Here is a 25,579-nt window from a genome sequence, read left to right as displayed (position 1 = left end):
CTTCTGGAGGGATTTGAGGGCAAGAGCAGTTTTTATAGAAGAGGCAATGTGGAAACAGGGCAGCATGATGGCTTAGGAGGTCAGGGGGTTTCCTCACGAGATTGGAAGGTCTTGTTTTCTAAGTAAGGTAGGCTAACTACAGCTGAGTTGGACGATTGGGATTGGTGTTGTGAGGTGTCCTTGACAGTGAGGTGTGAGTGTGGGCTAACTTAAGTTTACATTTGTGACATGGACTGGGCCACTGGTGCGGCCACCATTTTGTGGGTCCCAGCGTATGAATTAGCTATCTCTCTCCCCAACTTCCCAATCCCTGCTTTCCTGTTGTCTCTAGTTATGCCTTGTCTTTGAATTTTCTGGTTTTCTTCTTTTTCTCTATCTCCCTCTGGCTCTTGGTCTCTGTCTGTCTCCTCAGTCTCTCCTGCATGCTCTTCCAGTGGGCTTATGTTCTCTGCTCACTTGCTGCCTAGGTCTTGCTGTAGGTGTCTTGCTCTTGGGTGTCCATTCTCCAGCTCTGGCTCACACTCTTGTACTCCCTGTTGGCTGTCTTCCATCTCCCCCACCCCCTACCAATACTCCCTGTCCTTCCATTCCCTCTTTCTCTCCTCTCTCCTTCTGTCCTTCTGCTCATCTCATCCTACTGCTGCTTGCCACAGATTGTCTCTGTTTTCTGTCTCTGTTGCTCTCTGCATTTTGTCTATATCCCCGAGTGTCTGTCTTGATCTCTGCCACCTGTCTTCATCACTGTCTGTCATCTCACTCCATCTCATTCCTGTCTTTCTTTGACTGGAGTTTCTGCCTCGATCTCTCCATCTCTGTCTTTGTCTGTCTGCCTTTTTCGGTCCAGTCCTCTCCTCACCTGCCTCAGTAGATGCTCTTCTGTGTATCCATCTGAGTACCTTGCTTCTCTCCCAAGACCTCCTTTCTCCATTTACTGACTAGCACATATGGGGTCAACTCTACAGACCTCTTGGCCTTACTGTCTTGGTTTTTGTTCTGAGAGAATCTAATTGGCCCAGCCCTGCCTATGGGTTGGTTGGGCAATTGTCCCCTCCTGGGCTCGTGTGCTGTGACTGGGACCTGGGTGGGCGATGGGGAGGGTAGGGGGTTATGTGGTGTGTAGACTGTGGTAGGTACAGCTGGGCAGGGGAGGTCAGCAGAGCTTTCAGACACACAGCTATGTCCCCTGTCTCCTTCTGTGTCCGGGACAAAGTAGATTACTCCAGTATTTGTCATATTAAACTGAGTTGCTCTGAGATTCCTTCCATTCACCTTGGTATTATACTTTAGCTTCACTGAGCCGTTTACCAAGAAAGTTCTAAAGATTTTATTTATTCATTTGTCAGGGAGAGAGAGAGAGCACAAGCAGGGGGAGCAGCCAGCAGGGGGAGAAACAGGCTCCCTGCTGAGCAAAGAGCTGCATGTGGGACTGGATCCCAGTACCCTGGGATCCTGACCTGAGCTGAAGGCAGACGCTTAACTATCTGAGCTAGCCAGGTGTCCCACCAAGAAAGTTTTAAAATAACACAGGAGGCAAATGTAACACCAATTAAAAAATAATTTTCCAACACCAGTTAATATTCTATATTGCTTATTTTGAGTCACTTTTTTTTTAAGTTCTGGGAATCAAATTTTTACATGTTCTTCAATGATGGTCAATGAGTTTTGTTAAAAATGCCTATTCTATGTATAGATATGCATTAAAAATTATCTTGACTATAAAAATGAGAATAAAACACCTACTTGATTAATCTATTTCACCATTTGTTAGCAACTGAGGATACCAATAAATATTTCTTCCCAGTAATTCAACATATCACTGACCGCTTATTTATTATGTAAACTATCATTGAATCATAAAAAAATCTACACTTTTAACACAATTTCATGGGGTTTTGTTCCCTTCCATCCTGCTTGTAAAACTGATTCATCTGTTTTTATTGTTTTAAAATCCTTTAATTTGATGCTGAGTGAAGGTGGAGGTCATGTTTCTGAAACCATGTACTTAGAGGTAACTACCTCTAAGTTTTGAGTTTGCTCTTGAAACTGAAGCCTCTCTTTCCATTGTAACTTACTGACTTAATCAAAGTGTATTTATGGGGGCGCCTGGGTGGCTCAGTGGGTTAAAGCCTCTGCCTTCAGCTCAGGTCATGGTCTCAGGGTCCTGGGATCGAGCCCTGCATTGGGCTCTCTGCTTGGCGGGGAGCCTGCTTCCCTCTCTCTGCCTGCCTCTCTGCCTACTTGTGATCTCTGTCTGTCAAATAAATAAATTTTTAAAAAATCTTCAAAGTGTATTTATGTGGATATGAAAATTAGAGGCAAAACAAGTGATTATTGAATCTCTTGGGAGTTTGATTTGTAATGTGCCAATATTGGGCTCTTTATAATTTAGAAGAGTCATTTTCATGGAATTTTTATTGTTAAAAAACACAATAGAGTCAGAACATGACTTCTGCTGGTATTAAGATTTTAGGTGTTTTATTTAGGTGTGTCATACTGACCTAGCTCTTATTTCTCTCATCCCATCCTCTCCATTCTTCCAAATATTACCATATCTCAATCTTTTTTGTGTTTCTAAAAATTAATTTCTGATATGGATTTTATTTAGGTTCAGGCAAGTTGAACTATTGTTTTCTTTGTCTAGTGCTTATGTACATCTTGTTCTCATCATTCATCTCAATGATTTCTTTTAATTGTTTTTCTAGTATTTTGAAAGAAAGGAAAAGATAATTTTTAAAAAATATTTTTATTTATTTTTTTGACAGAGAGCTAGAGAGCGGCAGGTTGAGGGAGAGAGAGAAGCAGGCTCCATGGTGAGCCAGGAGCTCAATGTGGGGCTTGATCCCAGGACCTTGGGATCATGACTTGAGCCAAAGGCAGCCGCTTAACTGACTGAGTCCTGCAGGCCCCCTAGGAAAAGATAATTTTATTCAAACTACTTTTTGTAAGCACACTGATATCCTTAGTGATCTGTAACAGTGAAAGTGTTCCAAAGGTGTGTTCCCTTCTAAGAAAAATATCTCTAGTTCTTAGAAGCATATTGTGAAATTTATATTGTAGGCCTCTAAATAACCAGTGTGTGCAGGGAACAATAATACATTATTGTGAACTGCTTGCTGGATATAGCTTTTATCTGTGTGATGGCCCAAACTGAGTCACTTGCTAAGTCATTGCTTAGTTAGTCTCTCCTTTTTTTTTTTTTTTTTTGGTGCTAATGAGGATGAAAAGCAAATTTCTAATAATTTCTTTTTAGAATATCTCTGTGTTATGCTTTAGGGGCAAATGGTAGGTTTGGAATGATGCTCTCTTACTGCGGTGTGACTTGACTCATGCCCCATCAGCTGAAGAAACTTTACATGCTGTGGGGAGGGGAGCCTTTCAATTTTAAGAGAGTGTTTATTTTATTGTACAAACTGGAGGAAAGCTGTGTGGGCTAAGGAAGGTTGAATCTGGGAAACCTTACATTTAACTGGATGCGTTCTTACAGCTAAAGACCTTCAGGGGGTAAAAAGGCATCAGAGGGAAGCAGTAGAATCTATCTAATTTGCATCAAAGACCTGGAGATACAGGGAACTTTGAGATGAGAGCCAATGAATAAATCATGGCACAGGCAGCCAAGTGGAACCTACACATTTTCCTGAACAAGGTAGGAGGGACCTGATCAGTTCAGAGACTATGATTCTGGAGGTAGACTTTGGTGCTTCAGACTGGGCCACTGGCTGACTGGAAGTCACACATTCCATGTGCAAAAGCTATATGTACAGGGGCACTTGGGTGGCTCAGTCAGTGAAGATCCAACTTGATTTCCACTTGGGTTATGATCTCAGGGTTGTGGGATCGAGCCCCATGTTAGGCTCCATGCTCAGCACTGAGTCTGCTTGTCCCTCTTCCTCTGCTCCTCCTCCTGTGTTCTCTCTCTCTCTCTCAAATACATTTAAATAAATAAGTAAATAAATAAAATCTTTTAAAAATAGCTGTATGTATAATCAAGAGCATATGTCTTACTTGGATTTTACAGATTGCAAAGACACACGTGGGTATTTTCTGTATATATAAACTGACTTACCAACATGTGATTTCTGTCTACCGTAGACTCCCTTGACAAATGGTACACTTTCACAAGGTTATGGCCCATCATATCACGTATCCAAATCCAGGCAGTTCCGCTGAGCAAAAGCTCTGCACAACATGGTTCACCTGAAATGTGTCACTTCCCACCGAGTTGAGTTTAGAAGGTATTTCTGCTCCTTTTAAAGTGACCTAGACTCTACAGAGTCCAACATTTAGAGAAGGGATAGTTCAGGGTGATAACTGGTTGATGACAAGGGTGGGTACCCGCAGGTTGCAGAAATGCCATCTGATTTGTGCTTTGTTATCAATCCAGTCACTTAGGAGTCAGATTTTATTGCTACCAGAAGAAGAAAACTTGTAGTTCACCTCCATTGGGACCCAGAGAGCTGAGGTGACATACCCACATGGCTCATGAGGGACAACACTGCCAGTAGGACCCAACTTACTGTCTCCATGATTGTTCTTTCAGATGGTGCTCTGGGGACCTAGGGGTTGCTGGGGAAAGGTGGATTAATAGGGTGACTTTCAGCCTTCTTCTCTCATTGGTTTTCATTGTTGATGAGGTTCCTTGGTGCTTCTCCATAGAATCTCATGGCCTCTGTCTTACTAGATGCCCTCTGCTTGTAGAATGTCCATGTGGTGTCTCTAGTAGTATAGCTCAGGGGTCACCTGGCAGCTCAGGGCTCCCAAAAGTGCAGAAGCAGATGCTTCCAGACCTTCAGCGCTTAGGTCTGGGTTTGGCATAGCATCTATTCTGCTGCAGTCTATTGGTCAAAGCAAATTGCAAACCCACCCAGATTCAAGGGGGAGGAACTAAACCAGGGCATGAACTCAGGGAGGCATGGTTTTTGGGGGGCTACCAGTGTAATCTCAACTGTTTATAGTGAAACTTTGTTCCAGATCTCAGAGTCATGGGCCTGAGACATGGAAGGGCTGGTCTCTACTAAAAATATATATGTGTGTGTGTGTATATATATATATGTATATGTATGTAAATTTTTTTCCCAAAAAGAAGAGGGAAAGTGAAAAGGACTTAACAAAGCACCCGGAGTGTTCTGGAGGGGATCATATTGCCTCTTCCTTTGTAGATATTTTATAAAGACTCTCATCAGTGCAATTTGGCAGAGCCAGGAGGCAAGAAAGAAGATGATCTCTGAACACCTAAGCTCTGAAGGTCTGGAAGCATCTGCTTCTGCACTTTTGGGAGCCCTGAGCTGCCAGGTGACCCCTGAGCTATACTACTAGAGACACCACATGGACATTCTACAAGCAGAGGGCATCTAGTAAGACAGAGGCCATGAGATTCTATGGAGAAGCACCAAGGAACCTCATCAACAATGAAAACCAATGAGAGAAGAAGGCTGAAAGTCACCCTGAACACCTTTTGGGATTTTGGGATTTTGGAGCTTTAATCCATGTTAATGTGTTTGAGCCCATTTAACCTTCATTCCTCCAGGTTTTTACCCAAGTAAAGTTTGTCTGAAGGAGCCATGTGAAAGTCAAAATACAGTATCAGCTTTGTGACTATTAAAACAGATTGGAGAACATAAAATGCCACCAGTCTCCCTCCTCAAGCCCGGGCTTTGACTTCTAGACCAGGACTCACTGACCTAGCGGAAGAAGCTGAAGATGACAGAGCAGAGGACTGGCAGGACTGTCCCACTAGGTTCTTCTTCATTTTTTTTTTTTAAAGTAGGCTCCGCACTCAGCATGGAGCCCCATGCAGGGCTTAAATTCGCAACGCTGAGATTAAGACATGAGCTGAGATCAAGAGCTGGATGTTTAAATAACTGAGCCACCCAGGCACTCCCCCCACCACAAGCTGAGACAGATAGCTCAGGCCCTCACACCTCCAGCCACACCAGGCACAGGCAAGTCTGAGAGGTCAGTAAACGTAGTGGATTCTTCTTGCTTTTGAGATGCCTACTGATAGCTTGACCAATCTACATAGGCAGGTATAAGTGAGGGGGGTGAAGAAAGGGATCAAAGGATTCGTTGTAACATTTCTTTCTGGGGATGGGTACATATTCATTCTTTTCAGTGAAAGCCCCAGGTGTGGAAAGGTAAGTGTTGCCTTCGTGAAATCTATTTATCAAAATAGAGCTTTATAGAGGTACTGTATTCTGCACAACTTAGAGTCCTGGAATACTACCAAGGACTTTGAGGGAGCTTCAGAATTTGTGAGCTATGGGTCTGCTGGTTCCATTAAAGATTATTGTAGAGAATCATACAGTTTAAAGCATTGGCTGTGGTGTTTGTGATGGTTAATTTTTTAAAAAGATTTTATTTATTAATTTGACTTAGATCACAAGTAGGCAGACAGGCAGGCAGAGAGAGAGGGGGAAGCAGGCTCCCCACTGAGCAGAGATCCCAACGCAGGGCTTGATCTCAGGACCCTGAGACCATGACCTGAGCCGAAGACAGAGGCTCAACCCATTGAGCCAGCCGGGTGCCCCTGTGATGGTTAATTTTATGTGTTAGCTTGATTCAGTTACAGAGTGTGGAGATATTTGGTCAGATACATTCAGAGTGTTTCTGTGATGACTGTTTTTGGATGAGTGTAACATTGATTTTATTCACTTATTTTTAAAAAAAATTCCACCAGCCCTTTTCTTTTCTTTAAGATTTTATTTATTTATTTGACAGAGAGAGAGAGAGAGAGAGCACACACAAGCAGGGGGAGCAGCAGGCAGAGGGCGAAGCATGCTCCCCACTGAGCAAGGAGCCCAATACAGGACTTGAACTCAGGACCCTGGGATTGTGGTCTGAGCCTAAGGCAGATGCCTAACCAACTGATCCACCCAGGTGTCCCTGAGTGTTTGTAACATTAAAATCTGTAGACTGAGTAAAGCAGATTGCTCTCCCTAATGTGGGTGGGCTTCATCTAATCAGTTGAAGGGCTGAATAGAATAAAAAGCTGACTTTCCCCCTAAATAAGAGGGATTTTCTTCTGCCTGACTACTTTTATTTTTTCTTCTTCCCTTTTTTTTTTAAAGATTTTATTTGTTTGACAGACACAGATCACAAGTAGGCAGAAAGGCAGGCAGAGAGAGAGAGGAGGAAACAGGCTCTCCACTGAACAGAGAGCCTGATGCGGGGCTCGATCCCAGGACCCTGAGATCATGACTGGAGCCAAAGGCAGAGGCTTAACCCACTGAGCCACCCAGGCACCCTGCCTGACTACTTTTAAGCTGGGATATTGGTTTCTTCCTGCCTTTGGCTTTGAAATGAAACATTGTCTCTTTCTCTTTCTCGGTCTAAACCATGAGCTCTCCTTATTCTTAGGCCTTTGGATTTGAACTGGAACCACACACCATTGGCTTTCTTGGATCTCCAACTTGCCAATTGCAAATCTTGGGATCCTTCGTGATCACACGACCCAATTCCTTATAATAAATCTCTTTCTCTGGTTACACACATGTGCACACATGCACACTTCCTATTAATTTTGTTTCCATGAACCCTGATACAGTGTTAGGCAGTCCCCGTTCTACTAGATATATGGTCTAGGAAAAGTTTTGTCAGTTTAGTACCCTTTTGCAATATTTATAAAAATGGGTTAATACTAATGTCTGCCTACCTCAGGGAGTAATGACCCAATGACTATTAAAACATGCACTCTTGATGGTGATGATGCCCTTTGTACCAATGAAAAATAGCAGATTTCCTAACATTTCTCAGTTTAAAATCTCCAGATCTCTTATATCCAGATCAGGCCAATTCTGTTGCAACCTTAGGAAATTATGTTTGTTTGGGTTTTTTGTTTGTTTGTTTGTTTGTTTTTTAGTGTTTTGTCCATGCAATGGGATACTTTCCTAATCAGATTTTGCTTGGCTTCAAAATAACTTTTCATATATTCAGCTTGGAAAATATAAATAATCCCAGAGTCATTTATGTTTGGATGTGGAATACATATCTCTCCGTTTAGCTAGAAAGTCTCTATCACTTCACTAGAGCCCTCTTATTTGGCATTCTTAACCAGTGGGAGTATAGCCAACCACCTGGAGGAATTAAGGAGAGTTAGTTGAACAAAATTGCTCTCACAGAGTTCTTGCACCAGAGTTTATGCACTTTTTCCAGGAGATTCCCACTTTCTGAGCCGTCTCCTTTTATGCAGATATACTTCCATAAGCATGGTAGCAAATTGACTCAGACCCACCTGGGTTCACTTTATTTTTTTATTTTTTATTTTTTTGAAAGATTTTATTTATTTGACAGAGAGAGACAGCTAGAGAGAGAAACAAGCAAGGGGAGTGGGAGAGGGAAAAGCTCCTGCTGAGCAGGGAGCCTGATACAGGGCTCCATCCCAGGACTGGGATCATGACCTGAGCTGAAGCAGACACTTAACGACTGAGCCACCTGGGTGCCCTGGTTAACTTCTTTATTTTATTTAACAAAGCTTATCTCCCTCAGAAGTTCCCACTCCACTGAACAGCAAAAGGAGAGTCTGAATGTCCCAGTTAGTAGTATCTCAAATGCTTCTGTTTTAATTATTCTTTTCGAGGTAACTCAGTCTCTTGTGTTGAAAATCCAATTCAGCCCACCCCACTGTTTCCCCCTCTGATGGTGTGTGGGGTGGACACAAGCCACCCCACGTGTGTGTGGGGTGGACGTGTACCACCTAGGGGCCCTCAGATCCCCAGTGCAAAGTCTTATTCCCTCCACCCCCCCCACCCCAGGTCTTTGGGTCTCTGGTAATGGCCTCTGTTCTGGTCACTAGATGACTAGCTGAATATAATATAAGCTGAGCTTATATTCTGTTCCTTGAATTGAGCAGAACTTGATGTCCTGCCTCAACCCATCACATACTCCTGTGTGTGTGTGTGTGTGTGTGTGTGTGTGTGTGTGTGTGTGTGTGGTAGGTGTATGTGTCTGCATGCATATGTGTGGTGTGTATGTACTAACTTGATCCTGTCTAGGCCCCTACTGACTATGCAGCTCACCTCTGATATTTGCCTGAACCCCTAAGTCAGGCCATTTGACACAGCCTTTGGCTACAGGGTCACTTCACTCTACTGTGATAACCATCTTTCTTATGCAACATCAGCACTAGTAGTATAGTTGGGAACTTCTGGATCCTTTCCAGAGTCCATGGTTGCTTGGGGGGGGGGGGGGTTGGTGGCAAGGGAGGGTGCCCAGGAAGCTAATATGGCCAGGTTTGCACCACAGCTCCTTTAAGTCACCAGTGTGAGGTCCTCTCCCACCCCTGAGTGTCAGATGGGGATCTAGGCACAATGTTTCCCCTCTTCTCCTGTCCTTGTTTGTCACTATGAGGAGGCAGGACTGTTAGAGAATAGGTCAGTACACTAAGTTTTTGTTTTTTGGGTTTTTAAAAAAATTTGAACCTCTTTCTTTTTTTCTTTAGCACAGTAAGTTTTAAAAAGTGGGGGTGATAATTTGCAAGTGAGGCAAGAGACAAACATTGGAAATCTAGACAGGGAAATGCAAACATTTAGATGAGGAATGATTACTTCCACGCACATCAGCATTTCCTAAGGACATCATTGTAGATCACAAAGTAGAATTATAATGTATGGTAACAAATATGGTAATGTTGACTCATCAATTAAAAGTGTCATTATACTTAGTATTTTTATAGGAAAGCCATAAATCTAATGTGTTAAAAAGATTTTCATAGAAATGGTCTGATTTTAGTTCTTAATGGAATGAGGGAGACAATGTAATATGATGATTAAAAGCATGAGTTTTGAAGTCAGATAGACCTAGATTCAAATCCAAACTCTAACCTGCTATGACTATGTCCTCAGAGGCTCTGTGTCCTTGTGAGTAAAATGATGAAATCAGTGACACTTCATTTAGTAAAGTAATACCACCTCACAAAGATTATTATGGAGATGAAAAAAACCCTCCCCTTAATATATGATCAAGTCTTAGTATAGAGCCTGGCACAGAGTAAATATTGATAAATGGTATGCGTTCTTACTAATATCTTTAATATTGCTTATGGGGCATTCCTTAGTTTCTGATGATATATGTAGCATTATGGTATTTGTATGGGTAGCCCACAATTTATAAACAGATTGTTTTTTGGAAGGTAATTTGCAGGTCAGTTATTTGTAGTTTAGGAATTGAAGACAATCTAGACTAGTCCCCCTTTCCAGCCAGCCATAATAGGGTACGCACATGTGTGCAAGGGATGGGGAAGGGGGAAAATTTCCTTCCTGTTGGGGGCGAATGCCTTTGTGACTGAGACTAGAATCCTTTCTTCCATTCACTCCACATCCTTGGATATCACATGGTAGCAAAAGAACCTTGCTTCCTGGAAACTATAATTTCTTGCTTGGGTTAACGCTGAGAGGTAACTATTTTAGAATTTTAAATTCTATAATGAGACTTGCTTTTTCCCAGATAAGACTAATCTTCGCTGCAGCGACAAATGGGAATGCTTGAGGAAGGGTGAGCACCTTTAAAGGATGACCAGAATATGTTTATGAAAAACTGCAGTGATATCTGGAACTTGAAATGTATCCTGTTCTCATTTTTTTTAACAAAAAATTTAATCAATAAGTTAATTTTTTTACTGATTAAATTCGTTAAAAATTAAGAATATACTTATTTTTATCAAAGTAGTATATATTCTTGGTTAAAAAAGTCAACCTCAAGGGCTTATAAAGAAAAAAAAACCATCCTATGCCTTGTCCCTCTGCCCATCCTGCTCATCCGAGGTCACATGTTCTAATTTTAGCTGTTTCTTCTTATAGTTTCTGCCATGTCTCTAAATAATATGCACTACAGCTATTTCTAGATATATCAATTTTAGCTATTAGCTGTTGACTTCCATTAATTTAGCTGAGTTTTTATCTCATTTTATTTACTTTCAACCTCCTTTTCCTAATATAATTATATTACTCCCTTATTGGTTATCTTTGCAATTTGAAAATATTTATGCCTTTTTTTTTTTTATTATATCAGCTCTAGACACCATCCCATGATTGTTCTCACTTTTCTCTGTAAACTTATCATTTGTATTTTTATGGCATTGGAATTGCTAAGATTATATTTAGATATTTATAGTTAAATATTGCATGCTTTGACTATGTTGGTTTTAAAAATTAGAAATTAATGGGGTGTTTACACTGTTGTGATGGTGATAAGACATGGTGTGATTTGGTTTCCCTTCTTGCACAGCTTTTGTTTCCTTTGATGCTTCTGCTTTCTTTTCCTGCCCATTCCCCACCCCCAAATTATGCACCTATATTGACTTATTTTTTAAAGATTTTATTTATGTATTTGAGAGAGAGAAAGAGAGAGCAAGAGCATAAGCCAGGGGGAGGGGCATAGGGAGAGGGTCCTGGCTGAGCAAGGAGCCCAGTTCAGGACTTGATCCTAGGACCCTGGATTTCTGACCTGAGCCGAAGGCAAATGCTTAATCAACTGAGCCAGCCAGGTGCACCCTATATTGACTTTTTATGTTGTTTCAAATGATCAGGTATCTCATCAGATCCTGACCTCCTTTATCCCTAGATAACTCTCTTCTGGAACATCTGACATCTGTTCTCTGTACCATTCTGTGCTGAATGCTTTCTGTTAGCTTCCATCCTGATTTCTATATTTGGAGCCACTTTCCCTCCGGTTCTCATGTTATCTTCTTTCCTTATTCCTTCACTTTGCTGATATACATCCCCAAGTAACTTCCCAAGAAAGAATACATAGGAGGGGTACCTAGGGGGCTCAGTCAGTTAAGCATCTGCCTCTTGATTTTGGTTCTGGTGATGATCTCAGGGTCCTGTAGTCTAGCCCTGTATTGGGCTCTGCACTCAGTGGGGAGTCTGCTGGAGGAGTCTCTCTTCCTCTCCCACTCCTGCCAGTCATACGACCTCTATAAAATAAATAAGTAAATCTTTAAAAAAGTGAGAAATGGCTTTTCTAGGTCTTTGCACATCTGAATATCTTTATTCTACCCTCACATTTGATTGTTCTAACTTTTAAAAAATGTCTGGCTTTTTCTCATGTTGTTCTTTCTCTTGTTCCTGTTAGTATATATGTTGTTCCTCTCAGATTGATGCTCTATGTCTTATTTTAAAAAACTATTTCTGTCTCTTCTCTACTACTCTCTATGAGACTTTATCTTCTGAAATTTATATTGAATTTTTAATTACTCACTTTTAACTTACAGGGGGTCTTAATTGTTCTCTTATTTTTTTTCATAGCATCCTGTTCTTGTTTTATGTTTGTAATATCTCTTGAATCTCTCTCAGGACACTAATCAGGGATATATTTTTTTAGTTATTTTTTGTTTTCCTATATTATTTCTGCTTCTTCCATTGTCATTTTTTCTGTTCTTTTTTTACCTTTTTAATTCATTTACTTTAATTTTAGGGGTGCCTAGGGTAGGAGAGGAAATAAATACATGCTGTCAAATCATTATCTATAACTGGCTATCATTCCCTCTTAGCACATAACTTTAGTGGGGCATTAGCCATGAAAGAGCTCACTCAGTTTTTCCTAACTATTTGAGGTCTTTGAGGGAAATTACTTACACTTTTAGGAGTTAACAAGAAAGTTAAACTGATTGGAATTCATATACATTTAAGGGTGATTTAGTGAATTTGTTACTTCTCTTTCTTTTTTTTTTTAAGGGGGGGCATGTTGGGGAGGGCATAGAGAGAGGAGGAGAGTGAGGGAGAATCTTAAGCAGGCTTCACACTGAACTCCATGCAGGGCTCAATCTCACCACCCTGAGATCCTGACCTGAGCCGAAATCAAGAGTCACACACTTAACTGACTAAGCCACCCAGCCACCCTGATTTAGTGAATTTTGTACTTTTTTTAAGGCTTAGTTGTTCTGTTCAAGAATAACTCAGGAAGGGGTGCCTGGGTGGCTCAGTGGATTAAAGCCTCTGCCTTCGGCTGAGGTCATGATCCTGGGGTCCTGGGATCGAGCCCTGCATCGGGCTTTCTGCTCAGCGGGGAGCCTTCTTCCCCCTCTCTCTCTCTGCCTGCCTCTCTGCCTACTTGTGATCTCTGTCTATCAAATAAATAAATAAATAAAAATCTTAAAAAAAAAAAAAAAGAGTCTGGTATTTAAAAAAAAAAAAAAGAATAACTCAGGAAGAGAAGACCAACATGAAGGATTATCCACACCCCCTTTGGAAAAAAATATCTTTATTGAGATATAATTAACATACCATAAATTTCACACTTTTTAAATGTACAGTTGTTTAGTGTATTTACAGAGTTATGCATCCATCACCACTATCGCATTCCAGAATATTTTCACCACCCCAAAAAAGAAACTCCACACCCATTGGCAGTCACTCCATATTCCTACCCCTCCCCTCCAGGCCCCCTGGCAATGATGAAACTACCTTCTGTGTCTATGGATTTGGTGCTTCTGGACATTTCACATAAATGGACCAAAAATATATGTGACTTTTTGTGTCTGGCCTCTTTCACTTAGCATAATATTTTTAAGGTTCATCCATGTTGCAATATGTATCAGTATTGTTTCTTTTTATTGCCAAATAGATTCCACATTTTGTGTGTCTGTTCATCAGTTTATGGATATTTTGAATTATTTTTATGTTTTGGCTATTATTAATACTTTTGCTATGAACATTCATGGACAGGTTTTTGTGTAGATGTATGTTGCCGTTTCTCTTGAGCACATATTTAGGAATAGAATTGCTGAGTCATATGATAACTTCATGGGTAACTTTTGAAGAACTGCCAAACTGTCAAATTGACTGCACCATTTTAAATTCCTACCAGCAGTGCACAAGGGTTACAGGATGCGGGTTCCAGTCTCTCCACATCCTCACCAACACTTGTTATTGTCTTTTTTATTATTGCCATCCTAGTGGTATACCTGTAGGTTTATCCTGTCTCCAGAAAAAAGTCAAAGATCTTTGACCATCAAGTCCATCCTAGTCTGGTCTTCAGGCTCATCTCCTACCAGTCTTCCTGGTGCCCTTTGTCTGTCTATGCCAGTCTTTATGTGTCCCATCCTGCCAGACCTTGGCTTAGGCTTCTCCTCAGCCTGGAATGTTCCCTTCCTCTCACAACCTCTTGAGTTCACCAGTGGCAGGCAATTTGTGTTCATTTCTTTAAATATTGTTTTTGTATCATATATGATAGTTACAAGTTAGGCATTCATAATGTTTGAATGAGTCTTATTCATCCTTTCAGATTAGAGCAAGTTCAAATGTGACCCCAAGGAGACATGGTCCTTTACCTCCCTCAGAGTCAATAGTTTTATTACTGGTTTCTTAGGTAGTTGTGCACATGTTTTTTTGTCCTGATAATTTCCTGGAATGCGTGGACCATATATCATTAGGCTGGATATCTCCAGGGTCTCATAATATGCTTGGTACCTAGTGGACACTCCAGAAGTATTCATGATTATATGGGAGAAATGGAGGGGAAAACTGGTTATAGATTTTCAGTAAAAACATATTTAGAAACTTAACAGTTGTATAGATTAACTTCCTGATAGTCGTGTTTTATGTTCCTTTTAAGTAGATGAAAGCATTTTTAAGAATAAATTACCATATTTAGTTATTTAGCATCCTTTTGGTTCCTCTATTCCTCCCCCCATTGATAAGAAGGGATGGTTATCCATATTGTGAATAAATTGTAGATGCTGTTCTAGAACAAAATTAACGTCCCAATTAAATGAGGACATTAGATGTCGCTACTATTTCACTTTGCATGGTGTGTGTATATAAACAAAACCCCTTCCTGTTTACAATGAAAGAAAGGTTGTGTGCATGTTCTTTTTTTTTTTTTCTTTTCTTGGGGAAGGGGTAAGTATTCTGTCGAAAGGAGTTAGCCAGGCTAAAATCATGATGATGTTTAAGTTCTGGATGTTGTTTGCCTAATTTAAGTTCTCAAAGAGAAAAAGAGGGACAGTTGATTTCTTTTTTTTTTTTTTTTTTTAAAGATTTTATTTATTTATTTGACAGAGAGAGATCACAGGTAGATAGAGAGGCAGGCGGAGAGAGAGAGGGAAGCAGGCTCCCTGCTGAGCAGAGAGCCCGATGCGGGACTCGATCCCAGGACCTGAGATCATGACCTGAGCCGAAGGCAGCGGCTTAACCCGCTGCGCCACCCAGGCGCCCGACAGTTGATTTCTAAGCACAAAAAGTATTGAAGACTTTTGATCTTGAAAAATGTGGGAAGTAGTAAGAAAACACTGAGCAGCCATACGTTTCTGTCCCACTTACTCCCTGCATCTGAAGTGAATGTGGGCTGATGGGCAGTGGAAGAACTCTGAAATGTGGCTTCTGTGGCTACAAAATTTCAGAATCAGCAAGAAGGCTTTTGTCATTGTGAGCATCTTGATCAGGTTCTATAAGGCTCTAGTATTAGGAGTGTCTAGTCACTTCCTTACCAAGAGGAGGAGTCTCTGATATGTGTGTTGCATGAGGCAATCCTCCCTCTCCCTTCCTCTGCCTCTCTAAGAAGACTTTCTCCTCCTGGGATGGGTAAATGCTCATCAGGGTCAACAAGGCCAATTTGTAGCTATTGGCCAAAGAACTGACAAGGCTAAGATGCTAGATGGAGCTCAGAAGAAATTCCTGTTGCATTCTCTCTTGCTCCAGAGTACCACTGTACTCACTGAGATGAGTTAGGACTTGAACATGTCTCCTGGAAATCACTGGATTTCTGCAGGATTCATTGATTGGTTGGTTAAGTATGCTTCTTTTGCTGACTTCCTCTTGGAGGACAATTACCTTAGCATTTGAATTCAAAATATTTGGCTCCAAAGAACTATTCTTTTGTATTCCTCACAGGGCCCTCTTCCTGTTCAAGAGACTGTTTTAGAGGGAAACCAAGATACCTGGATTTGTTGACATTATTTGTGTCCTCATTTATTCTCAATTAATGTCTTGCCTCCTATGCCCCTTTCTTTTCTTTTCTCCTTCTCCTTCTTCTTCTTCTTTTTCTTCTTCTTCTTCTTCTTTTCTTTCTTTCTTTTTTTTTTTTAACAGATACTAATTTTGTGTTGGGGAATGCCCAGATAGTGGACTGGCCTATCGTGTACAGCAACGACGGATTTTGCAAGCTGTCTGGCTATCACAGGGCGGAAGTGATGCAAAAAAGCAGTACCTGCAGGTATTTATGTCTGGGCTTGTTCTGTTCAACATTCTATCATGGTATCTTCTGGAAAAACAAAATGGCTTATGCAGTGTGGGGATTGCCCTTCTCTCATTTAGAGTTTTCTTCAGGAATATTTATGGTAATGTCATCTCTCGTTCATGCACTATACCAAGGAATCAAAGAAGGCTTCAAATGTGGTCTCCACAAACTGACTGGACTTGTAAGTCACTGAGATGGGCACCTAGAGAAACTCAGGAAGCTCATTTTACCTAGAAAATGGGGACTCAGAAATTTAGGAAGTGTTAGATGAAAGGATAGGAAAGTTAGATGATTCTTGAAAATGAAATAAAAATGAAATATAATTTAAGGTGATTAAATTAATTTTTGAAATTACATGACGGTTTGAGAAGAATCCCTATGATGTTGCAGACAAGGGCCTTGTTCATAGGGCTTTTCACCAGAAAAAGAGAAGAGAACTGAGATTTGGTTGCCTTCTAATTCATGCTGTCACATCTCTGGTCACTCACTCGAAAGCAGAGGCAAACGGTGCTAAGGGCTCACACCGCCTGGGCATTTGACAGAGTTACTCACTAAGCAGTACTCTTGGGCCCAGGTGCTAGAAACGCTCTTTTAAAGCATCTATAAGGTGTAGAGCAGAGTAGAGCAGAATGAGTTGAACAGAGCCTGTGCCCTGCTCCTCCTCATGCACCTTCTGTGGTGCCCTGACGAGATCTTGGTTTAGCACAGCCTTTGGCTCCTCTCACTCCTTATTGCTTCTTTGGAGTCGTCTCTCTTCACTGGTGTTTGCATGATCCCAGACCTGCTGGATCAAGAAATAAAGTCATCTCTGAAAGGTGGAAAAACCTGAAACAGGCATCATCTTCATTTTCAGAAGTTGCGTTTTGAAAAGTATTCAATGCTTCAAAAATTTCATTTTCTTAAATTTTAGGTGTTTGGGGCTGGGAAATGGGAAATTTAAGGGTCCCCTTCTTCCCTCAAAGGTGTAGAAATTGTGACTTTTAAATCCTGCAATAAAGTTCTCTTACGTTTGTGATGTGCTGTTATCCCCATTAGTGTCTCTTTCTGTATCTGCATCTCTGTCGATGTTTGCGTATATACAATTACAACATATCGGGGAGTTAGCCTCACTTTCTGGTGGGGCCTGAGCAACCTTTGCTTCCCTTTCTTCCTTCTTGTTGGTTCTAATAGACACTTGAAGAATATCAGAGCAGATAACTTGCAAATTTAGCTTTCATGCACAATTGTAGGAAACTTATTTAATTCCCTGAAGGTGTCCCTTTCCTGGAGATAAAGGAAACCTGCCTTTTTACTGGCTCTGTTCCTAATCGCTCAGGAGCCTCTTTGCTTATTTTTTGCATTGCAGGTATCTGAAATCTAATGTCCAGGTAAAGGAAACTTACAGCTACCAGTAAATTACAGTTTGAGGAAAGAGTACATAAGACCAATGAGAGCAGGGTGTGATCATGGCACCTCACTTACTTCAGGTCTCCATCCTGCAGGGATTTGTTTTACATTGTGAAAGAAACGGCCAGCATATATACCATCATGTCACTTAAATGGAGGTCACTTCCTAGCAAATTAACTCAGAAAGATAAAGTGGAAGGAAGCTAAAAAGGCAACTGGCTGATTAAGATGGGCACAGAGCTTACGTTTTTGCCTCCTAGGAGAAGTCCTCTTGTTCTCAGACAGGGTTAGTTTAGTCTTGATTGAGCCGTCTTTTTAAAGATAATGCGACAAGCTCCGTTATCTGTTTTCCTGATTTATAGATGAAAAGTGGAGCGTTCCACGAGAGAAGTACGAGGGCAACCATAGATAATAATGTCTCTCAGCAGACTGGCCATAATAACAAAAGTGACACAGATTTCATAAAGTCAGCAGCAGGGCACTTTTTTTTTTTTTCCACTTTTTTTTTTTTTTTTTTTTTTTTTTTTTTACAGAGCACTGGCAATTGCAAGCCTATAGTAAGCTCAAGACTGTCCCAGTATCAAGCCAAGCAAGGCCCTTGAGTTGGTGGTGGCCTCTGGGGTTCTTCATGGCTCAGCAACTCTATGATTCTGTTACTCAGGTCATCACCAGAGACTGCATTCAGTGTATGCAGTTTTGGAAGATGGGGACTGTATTGTTTAGGAAGGCATACCCTTGCTTCCACTTTACCCAAGGCCTGGTGGCTGAGTATTGGTGTCTTCTTGTTCTGGTTGCATGAAGACCTGAGGTTGTCAGGGGAAATGCTTGCTGGGTCCATGGGGAGCCTTTGACAACTGGCTTTTCCTGCCCCATGGAGAGATGGCTTTTCTCCTCTCCCATGTTTTAAGTGTCCTGTGCCGTTGTTAACTCCACCTAACTGGGGGTATATCTTATTCCCAGAGGGACAAGCCTTGTTCACAATGGAGCATAGGAAAATGGACAGTTTTCCTGCCTCTGCTGAGAACCAGAATTAGTCAGTAGGAAGTTCTATCTAGAAGTTTTCTCTCATTTTCTTGCATGCTACTCATTTCTCCCCTTAGTCTACTTTTCTCCAAATGTGAGCAGTAGGGAGGTATATTGGTAAGAATTATAGGATTTTATCATTTCAATTTTTTAAACCCAGTGCCTTTTTTGGGGGTGGGGTAGGGTGGGTAGGAAAACAGAGCTCCACATACAGTGGCTGAATCTTCTGTTTCTTTCCTTAGCTCTGCCTTAATGTTTAGAGCATCAGATTGCCCCCTTTGGTGCAATTCTTCGGTTGACGAATTTTTGTGATTTTTCTATTCTTTTGTTTATTTGTTTGGGAATTAGAGGAGGAAAAAGTCTGTGGTCCAGATTTACTCTGCCATCTTTTCCTGGGAAATTTCCCAGAGTTGTACTTCTAAAATGCAAATCTGATTATGGAACCCTCTTGCTTAAAACCCTCTAGTGTCTCCCCCACACTCCCCCTCTCCCTCCACTGCTTTTGAAAGCTATGTGTTCCTTCATGATCTGGTCTGTGCTTATCTTTCTATGTTATCTGTTGTGAAATCTCCCCTCATTGTGTATATTCCAGTTACAGTGAACTGAACTGCATTCAGATTCCAGAATTAACCTCCCTCTCACTTCTCTGTCTTTCTTTGCACATACTTTTCTTTTGCCTGGAATGTTCTTTTCCCTCCTTCCCATCTAATTTCCACCGGCTCTTCAGATTTCATTTGTCTTTACCTCTGGGAAGCCTTCGCTGACCACACAGAGCTCTGTGCCTAAAGTCTGTGTTCTGTAATTCCGTATGTGTTGGTCACACTGTTTTCTGATCCACTCCTTTCTGTGTGTCTCCCCTTATTTACTGGTAATTTGGGGGGAGATGGTGACAGAGTGCTGGTGTATCAGTAAGTCTTTAAAAATTTTTTTTAATTTAATTATTTTTATTAACATATAATGTATTATTTGCCCCAGGGGTACAGGTCTATGAATCAGCAGGCTTACACCAGCACTCACCAAAGCATATACCCTTTCCAGTGTCCCATCACCCAGCCACCCCATCCCTCCTCACCCCCATCCCCTAGCAACCCTCAGTTTGTTTTTTGAGATTAAGAGTCTCCCAATAGTGAATGTTTTCATTAAGTGTGTGTGTGTTCATTCCACATAGCACAGTGCTAGCTATAGGACAGATGTTAAACATATGCTGATACAATACTCAATATTTGTTAAACTAACTTGAGCTTTTTGGTTGATTTACAGTTTTATGTATGGGGAGCTGACTGATAAAGACACAATTGAAAAGGTGCGGCAAACGTTTGAGAACTATGAGATGAATTCCTTTGAAATTTTGATGTACAAGAAGAATAGTGAGTATTCAAACCATTCCGAACCATACCTTTATGTGCTTGGAATAGTAAAAGAGGTGCTCTTCCTCTGTGTCTGGGATCTTCTTCTCCCCCATCAGCTAAATGTTGTTCCATGAGGCTATTATGTATGTTGGGATAAATGGTGTTGATTGCTGAGTTACACTCTTCTTTACAGAACTCTTTTTTTTTTTTTTTTTTAAGATTTTATTTATTTGAGAGAGAGAGAGCACAAGTAGAGGACAGAGGGTTAGGGAGAAGCAGTCTTACCGCTGAGCAGGGAGCCAGACATGGGGCTCCATCCCAGCACCCTGGGATCATGACCGAGGCGAAGGCAGATTCTTATCCGACTGAGCCACCCAGGTGCCGCCTAATTAAGACTTCTTGATCTTGGGGCACCTGGCTGGCTCAGTCGGTAGAGCACATGACTCTTTTTTTTTTTTTTTTTTTTTTAGATTTTTTTTATTTTTTATTTATTTGACAGACAGAGATCACAGGTAGGCAGAGAGGCAGACAGAGAGAGAGGAAGGGAAGCAGGCTCCCTGCTGAGCAGAGAGCCCCATGCGGGGCTCGATCCCAGGACCCTGGGATCATGACCTGAGCTGAAGGCAGAGGCTTTAACCCACTGAGCCACCCAGGCGCCCCGAGCACATGACTCTTGATCTTGAGGTTATAAAATTGACCCTGATGTTGGGTGCAGAGATTACTTTAAAAAAAAAAAAAAAAAAAGACTTCTTGATCTCTTTTTCTGCCAAGGTAAGGTTTTTCTTATTGGTTTATGTATGGTGAGCTGCTAGCTGCAAACACTTCTAGACTTTAAGGCTTTTGGGGGAAAGGAAGACATGGGACAGTGACTCTGGCCAGATCATCTTTGAGTCCGTCCTCCACAGTACCTAGCACAGCAGGTGACCCCAGTAGATGCCCTGTTGGGGAAGGAGATTAAGAGCACACATATCTTGATGAGTACTGAGTAGTGTATAGAATTGTTGAACCACCATGTTGTGCACCTGAAATGAATATAATCCTGTATGTTAACTATAGTGGAATTAAAAAAAATAGTTTCTGAATAAAATTTTCTTCTCCTGATGACCTTACTTTTCTGTCAGAGATGGTGTTACTATTCAGAGTAGATCGTGAATTTGTATTTGTTTTGGCTACAGTTACTTCCATGGAGTATGTTAATGAAGAATTTTGGTCAGTAGCTGTACACAGGTATAAAACTCACTTTTCCCTCCTGAGGTTTCCTACCGGATGGAGACGAACTGTGTTGGAAGTATGGGACAGTGGGGTATATGGCCATAGCAGTTTCCAGAGATGTCTAATAGTGCTGCGTTTTGGTTTTTGAAAATTATTTTGTCTGTAAAGCGTTCCGTTCTTTATATGTAGGACTGAATGGCAGCTCATTGATTCAATAGAATGTTTCCAGAGTGGCCCAGATAGCCCATGAGGTTACGTGTTTCTCTTGGTGGCGCTCAGAGTGATACATTTGGCTCTGAAAAGCAAAAGGCACACTTTTTTTTTTTTTAAGATTTTATTTATTTATTTGACAGACAGAGATCACGAGTAAGCAGAGAGGCAGGCAAAAAGAGAGGGGGAAGCGGGCTCCCCGCTGAACAGAGAGCCCGATGTGGGACTTGATCCCAGGACCCTTGATCATGACCTGAGCTGAAGGCAGAGGCTTTAACCCACTGAGCCACCCAGGCTCCCCAAGGGCACATGTTTTTTCTGAAAGGAGCTGGGTATTTGGTCTGGACTGTTGGAGCAGACAGCTGAGAGCGCTGTTTGCTTGGTGCTGTGGGCTAATGCTGATCTGAGAGACTGGCTCGGGGCATCTGCTAAGCCAAGAGGGTTGGTCCTGTAGCTTTCACACTAGCATGGAGTCTTGCTCTGTCCCCCTCCTTCAGCCAGAAGGTTGAGTTCCTCCTGGCAGGAGAGGAATGGGGGGAAAGACTGAATGGCTCTGTGCTGGTCCTCTACCATGGCGACCACAACCCAGAGCATGAGCTCTTACCAGGAGCACACATGCCTTTTTGTGGGGAGGAGGGGCCCTGTCCATGTGCCCCAAGCTAATGGAGTAAGTTCAAGGTGTTCTACCCTGTGAGCTTTGCATACTGAGCAGTTGGATTTCCCCTTGACACAGCATACTAATTGGATAAGTGTGTCACAAAAATAATGCTTTGCATTTATAATTTGCTTTAAGAGTTTTTAAGCTTCATTAGACTATGCATTTAACTTGCTGAAATTGTATGTGTTTGGCACCAAAGCGAGAGAAGAGGAAACTTAATTTAAATTGAGTCAGTGATTTCATTTGCCATACCCATTAGGGAGCATGGACCCCAGAGGAAGTATGCAATGGGGGAGGAGAAGCTGCTGTTCCTGCAGCTGCCTCTGGGGCTGAAGACCTTGTATTTATGAATGTCCTGAAGGTGATTCTTACAGCTGAAGTTCTGTACTTGAGGTAGACCTGGCCCATGCATGTAAGCCAATTGGTTCAACTAATGTTCTACAAAGAACCAGCATCTCTTTCCTGCTTTGAGGTTGTGGGAGGGGAATTGAGAGATGTGTGCCAGTCTCCAGGGCAGCATGTCAGCCTAAGGATGGGGTTCTACTTCTGGGGTGGTGGGAAAGAATTTTCCAGAGTAATTGTGATCATATGCAATTTTTTCCTTACCCTTTGGCTTGAGAAAATAAACATTGTGGAAAATAGGACTCCACTCTATTTTAAACTGTTGATTCTTGAAGCCCCATGAAGTAGGCATGGCTGATGTTATTTATGCCCATTGTATAAGAAGTTAAATTCCTAATTCAAGGTCACATGGAGCCAGGACTTGGTTTCCAGTGTCCTGGCTATTCTTCCAAGGCTGTGAGTATAAGGCAGGGCCACCGTGTATGGTTGTGGAGGCTATTCCCTGAATAGAGGACAACTAGAAACCAATTTACGGTTTGCTTCCTGAATCTTCCATACACCATAGTCTAGCCTTACCTCTGTGCTGAGGGAAGAACTTCTCTTTCTGATTTACACAAAGATGTCTAGAAAGCTAGCAGGATTCCATACAAGGCTAAGCCTGAATGGAAAACCGGAAGCATGAAATTGATGCCGATAATGTTGGTTTCTTCCCAGGACCTCCATATCCCATCCTATCCTAAGGAATTTAGAAATTTTAAATTATATTTTAAGCCTGGGAATTTTACATTTACATTGAATTCTGTGCTTTAAAAAAAAGATTCTATTATTTGAGAAAGAGAGAGCACAAGTTGGGGGGGAAGGACAGAGGCAGAGGGAGAAGCAGACTCCCCACTGATCAGGGAGCCTGATGCAAGACTCAATCCCAGGACCCAAAGATCATGACCTGAGCTGAAGGCAAATGCTTAACCCACTGAGCCACTCAGGTGTCCCTATGCTTTTTGTTTTGTTTTGTTTTTTTAATTGCTTTTTATTGACCCACTACTCTATGTCAGACACAGACTTCTGCTAGGGATGTGGTTGTGAAAAGAAGCACAACCTTTGCGCCTATAGCAATGGTGGGGCAGCATCTATTCCACGGCACACAGCCATAAGTGTTTTGATGGTGACACAATTTGGAGAGGATCATCGAGCTCTAATGTAGAAGGTCAAGGAAAGAAGTCTTCCCAGCAGATAGGAAATCCATGTAGAAACTGAAGATGTGGGAGTTAGGCAGAGGGAAGGTGGATGAAATGCACTGAAGTCTCAAGAGACCCAAAGCAGGGCTTCTAGGACTTTGACACGCATTGGAAATCACCTGCAGCAGACTGAGCAGGCATGGGTGGGAGGAGGCAGAGTTTGTTCCTGCTTTCAAAACATCTAGTTCAATAGCCTGAAACTTTCAGCATTTTGAAGCTGTATAGAATCTCAGGGGAAAGCCACTCCTGTTGAGATTTTTAAATGTGAAATGTCATCCTCTAAAATAATTTTTTTCCTCTGATTTCTAAATTGAATCATTTTTACTATGAAGAATACACGAACATGGGAAAGAAAACAATCACCCCAAAGACTCACAGCAATTTTACAATGCTATAAATTTTTCTGTGTTTCCTTTTAGGTTTTGACTTACACATGTTACATAACTGAGATTTTGATATGTATGCAACTTGAAGTCATAATTATATTTAATCTTTTATCATAAAAATACCCTGCTCATTAAAATCTCCCATAAATATAATTTAGAAAGAATTCACTTATAGTTCCTCCACTGTTGGATATTTATGAGGCTCTAAACTTTATTAAACACAGAGCTGAGGGTAGTATCTTCATGTAAAAATATTTATTGGGATTCTGAAGTATTTCCTAGAAGTTGAGAATTACCATGTTAGAGAACAGGAACTGAGGTTCCTGAGATGTTTTGCCAAACAGTATTTCAGAAATGAACCCATTCCTAAGTTCACTTACAGGTTTCGAGTGTCTGACTCATTGTGCTACACCAGCACCAAATAGTAGAACTTTCAAATGTCAAACTGCCTACAATTGAACTTTTTTTGTTGTTTAATGCGTGTTTTTCATGCTAGTGACACTGAAGTACTTTTTCCTATTTACTATCCATTTAAAATTACCCTTTTTATGTTAATTGTTCAGGTTCTTCGCTCATATCTTCTATTTAATTCCGGTGATTTTCTTACCAATTTTTTTTTAATAAACTCTTAATAAATTGGGTTTTCCTCTTTCCCATTCTTTGGTAGTATTTGCAAGGACAACTTTGTAGAAAGACTCTTCCCTTGATAAGCATTAATGTTTGTCCTGCCTTTGGGGGGTTGGGAATAATTAGCAAAAGTCTTCCTGGTGTGCTTTGGAATGAGTGTGTGGAGTACTATTGAGTATCTGGAAGGACGGATGATTTGAAAGGTTTCTTTCTATCTGTTGGCCAGTCTGATGAAGAAACCTGGGCATTGGGATGCCTGGGTGGCTCAGTTGGTTAAGCCGCTGCCTTCAGCTCAGGTCCTGATCCCAGGGTCCTGGGATCGAGTTCTGCTTTGGGCTCCTTGCTCAGCAGGGAGCCTGTTTCTCTCTCTGCAGATAATGCAGACACAATTCCATTTCACAGAGTTGCTGTGAGAAGTTAGCCATAATGTGTCAGGACTGGGTCCCATTGTAAGCACTTAATAAATGATATTGTTGTTTTCACTGTTGTTTGTTTTAGGGCGGTGCCAATGGCTCTTAGTTACTGTACAGTTGACCTTTGAACAAAGCAAGGTTAAGGATGTCAATAGCCTACCCACCCCCCCTCCCCGCAGGAGAAAGTCTGGGCCTAACTTTTTTTTTTTTTTTAAGATTTTATTTATTTATTTGACAGAGAGAGAGATCAAAAGTAGGCAGAGAGGCAGGCAGAGAGAGAGGAGGAAGCAGGCTCCCTGCAGAGCAGAGAGCCCGATGTGGGGCTCGATCCCAGGACCCTGAGATCATGACCTGAGCCGAAGGCAGCGGCTTAATCCACTGAGCCACCCAGGTGCCCCTGGGTTTAACTTTTGACTCCACCCAAACTGAACTATTCATAGCCTACCATTGACTGGAAGCCTTAACATAAATAGTTAACACGTATATTTGAATTTTATATGTATTATACACTGTATTCTTAAAGCAAGCTAGAGAAAAGAGAATGTTACAAAGAAAATTGTAAGGAAGG

The 25,579-nt window shown here is 41.4% G+C and overlaps 1 protein-coding gene across 2 annotated transcripts in view; it reads left to right on the top strand.

Annotated features, from left to right (window-relative positions):
• The window catches only part of KCNH1 (potassium voltage-gated channel subfamily H member 1), a 388,389-nt gene that overhangs the window by 12,805 nt on the left and 350,005 nt on the right, over positions 1-25,579 (top strand). For both annotated transcript variants that reach the window (XM_045983592.1, XM_045983593.1), the window contains exons 2-3: positions 16,023-16,146; positions 19,840-19,946. In XM_045983592.1, the coding sequence (XP_045839548.1) occupies positions 16,023-16,146; positions 19,840-19,946 (231 nt within the window). The remainder of the gene's footprint in view (positions 1-16,022; positions 16,147-19,839; positions 19,947-25,579) is intronic.

This window comes from Meles meles, chromosome 17, assembly GCF_922984935.1.
Source record: "Meles meles chromosome 17, mMelMel3.1 paternal haplotype, whole genome shotgun sequence".
In the NCBI taxonomy this organism is placed as follows: domain Eukaryota; kingdom Metazoa; phylum Chordata; class Mammalia; order Carnivora; family Mustelidae; genus Meles; species Meles meles.
The sequence above is the reverse complement of the archived record's forward strand: the minus strand, read 5'-3'. Positions and strand labels throughout refer to the sequence as shown.